General features: G+C 41.0%; 2 protein-coding genes across 2 annotated transcripts in view; one reads left to right on the top strand and one right to left on the bottom strand.

Annotated features, from left to right (window-relative positions):
- Window positions 1-313: 313 nt before the first annotated feature.
- On the top strand, window positions 314-4,055 carry fitm2 (fat storage inducing transmembrane protein 2). The gene is made up of 2 exons (XM_033629896.2): window positions 314-512; window positions 2,716-4,055. Exons 1-2 carry the CDS (start codon window positions 340-342, stop codon window positions 3,323-3,325), a joined length of 783 nt encoding a protein of 260 aa, XP_033485787.1. The 5' UTR covers window positions 314-339; the 3' UTR covers window positions 3,326-4,055.
- Window positions 4,056-10,317: 6,262 nt separating this feature from the next.
- Window positions 10,318-13,211, bottom strand: part of gdap1l1 (ganglioside induced differentiation associated protein 1-like 1) — a 32,900-nt gene continuing 30,006 nt past the window's right edge. Inside the window, exons 5-6 of the mRNA XM_033628226.2 lie at window positions 11,852-11,966; window positions 10,318-11,748 (exon numbers count right to left, since the gene is read on the bottom strand). Coding sequence (XP_033484117.1) covers window positions 11,405-11,748; window positions 11,852-11,966 — 459 coding nt within the window. The 3' untranslated portion in view covers window positions 10,318-11,404. The remainder of the gene's footprint in view (window positions 11,749-11,851; window positions 11,967-13,211) is intronic.

Below are 13,211 nucleotides of genomic sequence, written 5' to 3'. Positions count from 1 at the left end.
TACAGGGCTTAAGGAGAATGGATCTAATTTTCTTGTTGGTGCAGTCTGTACTAACTAGAAGACAGTTATCTACAAAGAGAGTAGATGAGCCTAAAGAGGATTGATTTTTAAGTTGCTTTGTAAAGCATAATAAACATTTAATCACAAAACAACAGTTCAGTGTTTGGTATCAGGTAGTGCACGATCCTGTACAGCAGGTGGCGGTACTTAAGTGAGCGGTTTGCAGTCTGCCGTTAAAAAACAAGAGAAGAAGAACACCAGGCCGAGAAGCCTCATTGGTGGAGTTGTAGTGACGTCAGAGGGACTCCTGCTGCCTCTCGCTCTGTCGGTTGCGTCAACATGGCGGCGCTGGATGTCATTGTGGACAACTTGGTGACTCTCTGGAGGATTCCGGCCGTCCGGCAAAACTTCCACTGGATATTTTTACTCATTTCGGTGGCGGGCTCGATCCTGAAGGAGCTCGAGCTCGTCCCGCAGACATATTTCAGCAGCAGCAGAAACGCCCTGAATGTGTGAGTAGAGCCGGTGTGTTGTTTTGCTAGCTAACAAGCTAACAAGGATTGTATGGAGCTCACCTGTCGCTGACTGTATGGTGACCTGCTGGTGACAGACAGGTGGAAGTACCGACACGAGTTGCTCTAATTTGTGTTGTGATTAAATCAGTAACACTGATGTAATGTGGGTCAAAGGTTAACTGCTGTTTCATAGCTCATTGCTGTGCTCGTAAATTCACCTTTTATTATTCAGAATGCTCACTGAACGCTTCAAAACAGTGATTTCCTGAGTATCTGTGAATAGTCTTGATCTATGTCAGTAAGGATCATAAAGAAAGAAGTAATAGTTTGGTCCCTTCATCTCCTGATGCTGAAGGAGATTCTGCAACAGCATAACACTTTTAATCCCGAGAGGAATGATTGTGCAACAGTTGCTGTACAAAGAGAGTTCAGTAGAGTTCAAATATAGAGAGCAAATGGTCAGAGATCATTTTGTCACACTTACACTAAAATCTGGAACGAGATCCCAGATTACATCAGAGCAGTAACCTCTAGTTCACATTTCAATCACACATATAAACACTATCTGATAGAGGGACACACCTGCAGCCACTGATGTAAATCTCATATCCCATTTTACTCACTCCACTTGTTTTGCTTCTGTTGATTGTTTCTGTTTTTACTCTGTGTTGTAATGTGTTTTTGTTGCATAACAGGAACCTGCTAAATGGAGTCAGGCCAGTTTTAACTGCAAAACATAATGCTACTTTTAATTCCTTTCCTGTAAACAAAAATCAAAGCAATAACAGTTATCAACAAGGTGCAGAAACAAGCAGATCAGTAAATTCTTCCTGCTATTAAGCCTATACTTTGTGGGTTTAAAAAGAAATTATTTAAGTTTGTAATGCACTGTGGATATAAAGCATGTGGTCTGATATGAGCAGAGGCTTGTGTAGGCCAACGTTGACTCAAAACATTGATGGAAAAACGGCCATTACTGGATCCTTCGCTGACTCTTTTGCCACTTGTGCTACTGTAGATTCACCTTAGCATTTATAGCTAACTACAAAGCATTGATTACCCTATTACTGTAACTTTAAGCACTAGCTGCACAGTCTAACCTCAAATATTTACATCTCGGATGATAACCATGATAACCCAATATAATCTACTATTGATGCTTTCCTAGATAAAGACGATGTACATGATAGTGAACTGAACATCTTAAGGTTTGGAAATGGAAGTAAATAAGAAACATAGGTATTTGAATTTTAACAGCTACTGAAGACTTAATATTGAAAAGTAAACAACTAAATTCATAGCATTGAAATACTTTACTTTTAAAAACCATGAATCTTATCATTATTTGTTTTGAATTTAACACTTTGAAATAAAAATAAGATTTTTTTTAATTCTTTTTTTCAAAAGGTTTTTCCATCACAAATCCAAATCCAAAAATTAAAGTTGGAAAAAAAATTCAAATAGCAACTTCGGGCTACCCAGGAGAGGATAGGCAATCGAGCCTGAATGTTTTTACAATCAAATTAATGATGTACTATGTGAATTTTTTTCTTTTCAATTGAATTTGTAAGTCTGAATTTATCAGTCGAAGTTTAGCAAAATTACAGATCAAGAAGTATCATATTTTATTTTAAAAGTGGTGAATTAAGAACCAATACAGTGAGATAAATATTTGTAAGCCACATATTCAGTGGTGTTCAAATTTCAACATTAGGTATTTCCATGGCTGTTAAAATTTAAATACTCACTTCTCTGATTTTCTTCCATATTTGGACTGTTTCTCAGACAAAACATCTGAAGATGTCAATAGGAATTTTCGCTATTTTCTGACATCTTATAGACAAAATGAGTAATGATTAACCAAGAAAATATTTGGCAGATTAATGAAAGTAAACAACACTTGCAGCCTTGTAGTCTATAGTGCAGGAATATTGGTTCTCTCTCTGGGCTGGTTTCAGTCTACGGTTTGTGAGAGATGCAGTATTCATAAAGGAAAATGTGGATTTTAATAGATGTATTAACTTCTTAAAGTTTAAGACAGAGAAATTCCTTATTATTACCTAGAAGGAAACTAGTGTGGTCACCTGTGGTCAGTGGCAAAATAAAAAGGTGTCGTCAGGACAAAGATGCTTCAGATCTGATATTAGAGCGCTGATAAATGTATCTGAGTGCTCATGTGAACACCCTGTTCCTCCTGCAGGTATTTTGTCAAAGTGTCCTGGGGGTGGACATTGTTGCTGCTGACCCCCTTCCTCCTCCTCTCCAACTCCTCCTTCAGCAGGAGTGTGTCCTTCCTCGGCCGGCGGCTGCTGTCTCTGGCGGTGGCCACAGCCATCTGGTATGTCTGCACCGAGACCTTCTTCTACATCGAGGACGCGACCGGCTCATGTTATGAAACCAACACCCTGGATGTTGTCAACAAGGAGTTCATATCCAAGGCCAGCTGCAGGCGGGCCGGCTTCCACTGGCGCGGCTACGACATCTCAGGACACTCCTTCATCCTGGCCTACTCTGCCCTCTTCATCGTGGAGGAAACGGCACCAATGGCGTCCCTGAAAACAGCCAGTCTTTCTGCACTCCCCAGGATGGTGCTCAGCCTGCTGTACGTGGCCTTGAATCTAATAGTGATCGTCTGGGTGTGGATGTTTGCATGCACCTCTGTTTACTTCCATGACCCGTCTCACAAGTTGCTAGGGACCATATGCGCCGTGTTGGGGTGGTATCTGACATATCGGGTTTGGTATCCAAAACCTTTGTCACCAGGACTCCCCCCTCAGCGCCACCCAAAAGAACAGAAACAGCACGCCTGAGCTGCAGCTTTCCTGTACGACATTGCTAATTTCCCTCAAAACAACACTACAGTTGATGTTTTCTGTCTCCAGGTCCACGCTGACCACGCTATTTTAAGCTATCTTAAGTTATTCCCTCCTCACAGAAAGGTCGTTTAGTACAGGATGGTGTTTGGCAGCTGCTGTTCCCAAAATGACTCGTGGTAATCTGAGACAAAAGCAAGACGCTGCCCTGCTGCCCAGCTGCCCAGCTGCCCAGCTTCAGCCTCTGAGGCTCGCACGCTACTCGTTTGTCCCTCAGTTTGTTGCCTTATAATGTTTTACTCATTGATGAGTAATCACAGTTTTTAGATGTGTGAGTGGAAACACTTGAGAACGTTTACAGCTCCAGTTGTATAGCACTGATAACATGTAGTTTTGCAGACCAATATAAAGTAGCTACACTTTGTTTTTATAGGAAACTATAAACGTCAGATCAGACACTGTTACTGTGTCAACACTATAGGTAAAGTTTGCTCGGAGGGTGTTGAGTATAGAAATCATTTTACTGGCTCATTATACAGATTGTAGATGTAAGCCAGGCCTGGCTACAAGTGCAAATTCTTATTAAAATGCTTTAAAGGTTTAGGCTGGAATAAGACAATTATTTCCATTATTGATTTAATCTGCCTGTTATTTTAAATTGTCAAAAATGACCACCACAGTTTGTCTTCAAATGTTGATTTGTCCAAGCAATAGTCCAAAACAAAAATATACTAAATTCATAATTACAAGCTCTACAGTGCAGAGCACATGGTGAGTTTTGGTAAAATTATACAAATAAAAAAAAAACAGGATCTGCGTGTTCCATTTTCATTATTTATTTGTCATCGATGGCAACTGAATAAATTAAGGCTTATGAACAAACATCATAAAAAGCACCATAAATAAATGCATATATAGAAATATAAAAAATAAAAAGTAAAAAATAAAAAAATACTATAGTGAAATATAATGGCCACAAATCACAACTAGGATTTCTCGACTTGAACTCTTTGCGTGTGTTCAAAGAAGTACAGATCCGACCCGTCAGGTAGCATGATGTCAGTCAGAAGAAGCAGTGGAGTCGTCACAGGTGTGCTTGCAGTAATCGAAAAGCATTCACAATGATTGGCTGGTTATGAAGTTTCTTGACGTTTCCCTCCTGCAGCGTCATTGGCTGTTTGTCAATTAACAGAATAGGTGAATGTCTGAGGATCAAAACGTCAACATAAATAGCTAATTTTATGATTAAATCGCAACAATAAATAGCATTTTACACTTTGTGTCCTCCTGCTGGCTTCAAAACTTGGGAAAAAAATCCAGATATATATTTTTAAATCTTCTCTTTTGTGCCATTTACATCACCGCTGCTCATGCAAGAACAGTTTGAAACCAAACAACCTCCCTGTTTTCCTTTAATGCACATTCTCTCCAATCTATATGGCTATACTGCACTCTCAAAACATGAAACTGGACACAATGAACTACGGCTTCTGCACCTATTCTCCTCATGAAAATCAGATTTATTATTATCAGGTGTGACGCAGCAAGGAGATGCTGCTATTAAAGGATCATTGATCGTCGTCTTTGGTTCAACTTTTCCTGCCACAGCTGCAGCGTGCTGCTAGCCACCACCTGCAGAGACGAGTTTCTGTAGCAGGAGAATACAGGGAGCATCCTAACTGAAAAAATAAATAAGTGCCGTCATTCTTCAAGGCTTGAGCTGTACAGAAACACTGTACTGTGAGTCCTTACTGCAAGAAATGTATAATGTATAACCAGCCATAAAAACCAAAAGCAGCGTACAACTCCAGTCAGTACCTCACAGAATAAGTTAAAACATAAAGAGTGCACGGTTCAGGAGCAGAATTATAACATTGTTAAACCCTGGAGGTCTGACAAAGGAAAAAAAGAAAGCAGAAAAGGCTCCCATTAGGGGTGAGTGAGTGTGGAGTGAGAAAAGTACACTGCATCAACAAACAACGAGACAGCTGGCAAGGCTTGCCGGGGGGAAGGCTTTTTCTTTTTTCCTCGTCATACTCCTTTTCAAAGCCTTCAGATGAGTCAGCTCTTCCTCACTTGTTCCCCTCATTTTAACCTTTGAGCTCATTAAAAATTCAAAATCAATGCGACAATGTATAATTAAAAATATCTATCTGTAAAAACAATCTTGCATCTGTCAGGAGGAGTCAGCGACAAACAGCAGTGAAATCCAGTGTGTTTTTTGTCTCCTTTGCTCAGTATTGCTGAGGGACCATCTCTAACACTGTACAGTGCAGGTGCTTCAAATGTTACAATTAGCAAGAAGACATTTAGAAATCTGTGGTTAAGATGTTGGGTAGCGATCATAAATTCTGCCTCTGGCCAGTGTCCGTCCGTCACGAAACGCTTACACAATAAGAAAGTACCCATGCAATGAAATATACACCCTAAACCTAAAGCAACACTATCGTGCCATAGATGCAGAATTTACAATTTTACTACCAGGTCAGCCAAAGTGTAACTTTTCAAACACCCAGGTTTTTGTAACGTCTGAACTCCTGCTCAGCGACAAAGAGAGTGACAGTGGACCAGTGTGTGCTGTGTGATCTGTGGTGCTCTAAATAAACTGACTCTGAGTGTATCTGTGTGTGTGTGCGTTTTATTCTGTGTAGGGTGTACAGTTAGATAAAGGAACAGACATTTTTAGAAATGCACTTATTTATATTCTTGCAGTTTAGTGAGACGGAAGATCGATGCCACTCATGTCTGTTGAATCTGATGCATCAGCTTGTTAGCTTAGCATAGAGACTGGAAACAGCTAGCCCCACTTTGTACCTGTCATGCAATTCGAGACATGGCGCTAAGCATCTGCATTTCTTGAGAATATACAGTGCGTTCACAAAGATCCCTTCACTTTTCTCACATTTTATGTTGCAGCTTTATGTTTAAAACAGTCTCCACTCAACGTCCCATAACAACAAAACGAAAACATAATTTTAGAGGCTTTTGCACATTAAAAGGAGACTAGTCCACACCCATTGAGTACAGCATACCATACCATGACTTAGTCATACCAAAAATTAGAAAAAAACAACATTGGTCCACAGGGGTAGCCACAGCGATTGGTCGCATTTTAGCCATCTTTAAGCATTTTTCTGTTGTTATAGCGCCACCCAGTTGCCAATTAGAGTTAAATTTCTCCAGTCACCTTGAGGCGTCCTGTTCTACATATCTACCAAGTTTAGTAAAAATCCATATGGCGCTTAGGCCTAGATAAGAAATTAGCTCTCTAGCGCCCCCATTTTGTTTGATGGGGTCAATAATGGAGGGGTCCCCTCAGATTATGTGTGGTCATGTGCCTACAAAGTTGCGTGGTGATGGGTGAAACCCTTGAGATGTTATACACCTTTATGTGATGAGCCACGCCCTCCGCAATATTCATTGCCTTATAGAAGCTCAGTTTTAGTAAGTTTTCCAACTTTTGCCAAGAGGGAACTTTAGATATTGGTCCCTAGATTATGTTCACCCAGTTTCATGCAGATCGCTCAAACTTCCTAGGAAGAGATCCATTTGAAGTGTTTTTCAAAAAATTCAAAATGGCGGAAAATCTATATAGTTATGGGTTCTTGAGGCAAATGTGTTCCTCGTGAGGAGAGGCATCTCTGTGCAAAGTTTCATGTCTGTACGACATACGGGGCATGAGATATGCCCATTCAAAGTTTGCAATTTCAATCGGTTGCTATAGCGCCCCCCTTTGGCCAATTAATGTAATATTGCTTCATTGGCATCCTCCCATGACCCTCTACCACTGTGCCAAATTTCACATGGATTGGAACAGACACACAGTTTTTGTCATTATATAGTAAGATAAAGATAAGATTACTGAAACAACACATCAATATGTATTCAGGCCCTTTGCTATGACTCTTTACATTCAGCTCAGGTTCCTTTCATTTCTCAGTTTGGTTATTCATTATCTGCAACAGCATTCTGGTACAGGGTCAGCAAGGGGCTGGAGCCTATCCCAACTGGCACCGCACAAGAGGCGGGGTTCACCTTGGACAGGTCACCAGACTATCACAGGGCTGACACATAAAGACAGACAACCATTCACACTCACATTCACACCTACGGACAATTTAGAGTCACCAATTAACCTGCATGTCTTTGGACTGTGGGAGGAAGCTGGAGTACTTGGAGAAAACCCACACTGACACAGGAAGAACCTGCAAATTCCACACAGAAGGGCCCCACCTGGCTAGTGGGTTCAAATCCAGAACTCTCTTGCTTGAGGCAATAGTGCTAACCACTGCATCACTGTGCTGCCCTAAGTATGCTCTCCTCTCTTGTAAAAGATCTTTGCTCCCCCCGTTGTGCTCAGCCAGGCAGTCAGCTCTCGACAGAGTCCCTGAGGCCATACTGACAAATCTTCTCAGTACAAAGAGTCACACCTACTGATGAAATTCTAAGAAAATTCTTACAATTATGACATCCTCCAAGAATTTCCCCTTAAAGTTAAGATTAGGTCCTTGTAAAGATAAGTTATTCACAAAGCATCTCAGCTCCTGCGAGAGCTCCTTAGGTGAGAAACTGTTAGGAGTAGAGAGGAGGACTTTTAAGAGTCTCTGAAGCAGAGCAGAAAATGGTGGGAAGGCAATAAGGTTGGTGGAATATTCTCCAAACACTGGATGACAGCGAGCAAATGAAACACTACAGATTACATTGCGCAGGGATAATGTCTGTGGTCGATCTCATTAGACATGAGCTCACATCTCCCACCCGACGCAATAACGCTCTAAGGCCAGAAATAAAATGATCACAACACTAAGATATTTGGCAACAGGAAAAACAGCAGCAGTGATGACTTGGGTCTGTCTCAACCTTCAGACAGCAAACAATGACTTCAGTTTCAGTCTCATATTGTGACGCAGTTCATTTCATTTCCACTGGGTGTCCACACCTTGCAGGCTCACAAAAGGACAACCAATCACATGTGTTAAAGGAATGAGTCATACTTAGTTAAGTCAGCCACACCTCGGCACCAAGGTTAAAGCCTCTGTCCCTTCTTTGCTCAGAGTTGCTGTGAATTCTCCCTAAGCTGGGACTCCTTACTAAAAGTTCTCAGGCTATGTTTTGAGCAATCTGAGATCTTTCTCAGAGTGTTTGTGATTGCAGCCCCTCGCTGTTTCAAACTAATTCCATTTAGGAATGATCGAGGCCACTGTGCTCTCGGGAGCGTCAATGCAGCAGAGATGTTTTTAGCCTTACCCAGATCTGTGCCTCAATACAATCCTGTCTCTGAGCTCTGCAGGCAGCTCCCTCAACCTCATGACTCAGTTTGTGTTCTGATGTGTCAGCTGTGAGAACTTATAAAGACAGTTGTGTGCCTTTACAAATCATGTCCAATCAGTTGAATTCGCCACAGCTGGACTCCAATCAAGGTGTAGAAAGACAATCAGGAAAAATGGGAGGCACATGAGCTCAATTTCAAGTGTCATAGCAAAGGATCTGAATACTTATGTCACTGGGATACTGAGTGTAGGCTGATGAGTGTAAAGTGATTTTAAATGATTTTAGCATAAGGCTGCAACATAACAAATTATTCCCAAGAAACTTCCTGAATCCTCAAAGACTTCTGTGACCATCTGGACAGAAAGAAGTTGCTGTGCTATACGAGAAAAAAAAAGTTTCAACATGCTTTCCAAGTTGCACCTTATCTTGCTGATCCAAACAAAGATAGTTGCAAGAATCTCCTTGCTTAAGTTGTACAACATGAGCCAGAATATCTGTTGTATTAGTACAGATTTATGTTTCTTTTTAATCTCTTATATTTTCCTACAAACAAAGCAAAGACATATATGTCTTTTCTGGCGACCTGGATTAGATAATGCAGTCAAAACTTAAGCTTAAATCTTTTTTTTATCATGCAACTGATGGGATATTTTGCACCTAGAGGGTTAAAATAGTCTTTGAGTATCGTGTAAATACTTGGGGCCCGTGGCAATCCTGTTTGGCACACATTGCATACACACAAAACAAGGCCTAAAAGAGGCGTACACCACTTCCCACGCAAAAGTTGTGATCTAAAAAATCAAACTTGATGGGAGAAACCTTTACCTATGCTTACGGACATTTTACTTTGACAGGCAAAGAAACCCATCGAGGCCAATCGAGGCCATACATTATCTAAAAGGGGATCCTAGAGTGCGTTTATTAGCCTGGGGTGTCCTTTTGTAATTGTTTTCAATGACGTTTCGCGCACTGCTTTTGCGTTGCTGAGCGCCTCTAGTTTTTCCACTGTATGTGCCTCTATTTTTGCAGGAGCACCTTGAACTCTGGGTAGAAAAAGCATCAATGTCATTGGCATTTTTTCCCATTGTCCAATCAGATGAATTGAAAGCCTTCTATGGTGGTGATAACAACAAGTGGTAAGCTAACGTTAGCTCACTTTCAACACTGTCCTGGCCAAGCTGCAAGACATATTTGAACAAATTCTCACCTCAGCTGCTTTCAAACATTTCACCAAGCATAATTAGGCCCAGCGATGACAGCAGATTGTCAAACTGTCCCTGACTCAGCTTAAAATGAGCCTTAAACCGACCATCACCAACAAGGTGATGCCTCTGTGTTTGGCTGGTGGTCCTCTCAGGGACTGTGAGTCTCATGTACCCACACAGATATCTGTTTTCCTGTGACCAACATACTATTTGGGAACAGCCTCTCACCCTCAATTAGAGGCAGAACAGGTCCCATTTTAAAGCAGATTTTAAAGAAGAGATCTGTGAGCTGACTTCACAGAAAAATACCGGTTATGCTAACGACAAATGATTTAGAGGCTGCATAGCAACAATTAAACATGAAAAAGATGCAAAAAGGTGCTCTGTCTTATTGGGGCAGTCTCAACATAAAAAGGCAGTGCAGTGCGCCTCACATCTGATCAGGGCCTTGGGTAATTTTTGTGCATTGGCGGTGCACTGTATAGTGCCTTTATAGGACTATAGGTTTATTCATTTTCTGTAACTGCTGGAGCCTATCCCAGCTGACATTGGGTAAGAGGTGGGGTTCACCCTGGACAGGTCACCAGACTATCACAGGGCTGACACATAGAGACAGACAACCATTCACACTCACATTCACACCTACGGACAATTTAGAGTCACCAATTAACCTGCATGTCTTTGGACTGTGGGAGGAAGCTGGAGTACCTGGAGAAAACCCATGCTGAAGGGCTCCCCCACCTTGGGTTTGAACCAGGCTCTCTCTTGCTGTGAGGCGACAATGCTAACCACTACACCACCGTACAAAATGTGCTACTATGAGTGGACATTGAGGAGCCCTTTTCTTTTTTGGGGGCCCAAACATTTGCCTGATTTACCTCTACTGGTTGTGCGCCCCTGTTTGGGGCCAAGTGTGGGCTTTCTGTTTCCCCTTGCTTCGAGTCGTAACGCTGAGCTAAGCTAAGCATCTCCTGGCTGTGGCTTCATATTCAATGGACAGACATGAGAGTGCTATCAATCCAAACATCTGAGTCTCTGCTAGAAAGCGAATAAGCAAATTCCCTAAAATGTCGAACTACTCCGTTAAAGTTTGCCTCCATCCTTTCATCACTTCATGTGGCAGTTTCTGGCAGCACAGCACTTATCAGAAAGTATTTGTCATGTAACATTTTCCTGCGGTTTCACTGGATAAACCTCAGGCTGATGGAGGAGTGAAGAGCAGGTATGAGTAATGACTATAATAGTGGCATGCGAAGGTCAGTTAACCCCTGTTGGTGTTACTGTGTTTAACATTTTGTCTGGGTTTCTTCTTTAAGTTTTTCAGTGTAAGAAGACCCGATGCATGCCTCCAACAAAAGTTAAACAAAGACTTGCCGGCCGCAAGTTGCCAGAAATTAAAGTCGATGAAGGCCTTGATTACCAGAAAATGTGCTGTCAAGGATTTCTTATTATGGAATGTTTTAATATTCTTTGTTCACCCAGGTAAGTAATAGTGTTCTCTATATAGATTCATTATGTTTTCCTGCAGTCATAAAACATTACAGAAAAGTTGAAACATCACACAAATACACAGACATTTAACACAACAAGAGGGCATTCACTACATGTATTTCTTTTTTAAATACCAGTAGGCAAAGTAGCCCATCCCTCCCAGCGAGCCCATGAGAAAAGAGGCCCCGAAGAAGGACGGTGGCTTCTTTTTTACCATCCGGAAGGCGTTGGGTAGGACCGCCGACAGAAGGGTCGTGTGGATGTCGCCCAAGACCTTGCGGAAAGCGTAGCGTTTTTGCACACGCACAAAAAAGGACTGCAGGTTGGGTCGGCTGCCGTCCTCCCAGTATTTCTTAGAAAGTCCCAAGAACTTGAGCCTGTGCAACAAGGCTCCGAGGCAGACGTCAGCTAGTGTAAATTCAGGTCCACATAGCCACAACTCACACTTCTGACCTGCAAGGGAAGGAACATTTCATTGAGAAAAGAACATTAGTGGAAATATTTGGAGCATGTTTTGGCGCCATTACAATGAGAGATGATGATCATTCAGACGTACCTTGATACTCTAGTTTTCTTTTCTCCAGCTCGGCCTCCACTTGATCTAGAACCATGGCTAACTCCCCCAGAATTTTCTTCAGGTAGTTCACATTATCGTGGTCCAAGATTTTTGCCTGACAATCATTTAATAAAGGATTAAATAGTTAAAACACTTTTTGAAATACTTTAATCCAAAGATTAAAAATGTAACATTTACTAAGGTGCTGTACTTAGAGTTTTCAGGTATCTGTATTTTACTTGAGTAATTCCATTTTATGTTACTTTATACTTCTAATCCAGTACATTTCAGAAATAATATAGTACTTTATAGTCCACTACATTTATTTGCTAACTTTAGTGCAGTGATACTCTGTTTACAGCCAGATAGGATGCCGGGTGGCCCGTCAATAATTTTCTGTTTCACATGAAAATAAACTGATTCACACTGTGATTTTCTTGTCCTTTGAATGTAAATAAGGTGCCAGAGTGTATTAAAAAACATCAAAATAGAGCTTTTTTAATCCAAAAAACTTTCAAGGGAGGATCCCTTGACAGAGATCAGGGCTAAGCTCCAAATATCCCTAAATCCTAGAGACGTCCCTGTGCAAACCTGACCTCTCCCGGGCTGCTGTGACTGGATTTGCCTTTTGGCTAAGATGACTGAGGACAATAAAAATTGAAAGGTTAAAACAGGCAATTAATCTATGATATATGCTCATAAATATCATTAGTGTTTGTTTATGAACTGGACCCTGGCCTCCTGTCATTTTGCAAAAGTGGCCTCCAAGCATAGAAAGTTCTCTGCTTTAGTGACTTGTTACTTTGCAGGTTCAAATCATTAATATAAAATGTTATCAACAAATACAATATGACATATTGTTATTGATTAAGCTACCCAGCTGTATTTAAAGTGATGAAAATTAGCCCACCTTTATCAGCTGCAACATAAAATGATATGTACATTAATCTATCACAGAGATGGAAACTTCTCTTGTGTGCCAAGCGTGTAGGAGAACTACAGTGGCTGACTCAGAGACACAAATGGGCCTATCCAGAGCAATGGAGGTATTCAGTTTGTCCATTCAAGGCTACTGTAGAAACAACATGATGGACTCCTTGGACAAGTAGGCTATGTAGAGTATGTAGATATAAATGGCTCATTCTAAGTTAACAGAAACACACAATTCTCATTTTCAGGCAATTATGAGCTAATGAAAATATAGTTATGAATATCATATACATTTCTGCATTTAGATGCCCCTAAATCCTACACACTGGACCTTCAATATAATTATCCAATATTTATTATTCTGAAATGGGCCATTCTGCATAATAAGTACTTTAAATACATTTTGATGCTAATGCTTTTGTACTTTTGC

This window comes from Epinephelus lanceolatus, chromosome 8, assembly GCF_041903045.1.
Source record: "Epinephelus lanceolatus isolate andai-2023 chromosome 8, ASM4190304v1, whole genome shotgun sequence".
Taxonomy (NCBI): Eukaryota; Metazoa; Chordata; class Actinopteri; order Perciformes; family Serranidae; genus Epinephelus; species Epinephelus lanceolatus.
This window is presented reverse-complemented; position numbering and strand designations above follow the sequence as displayed.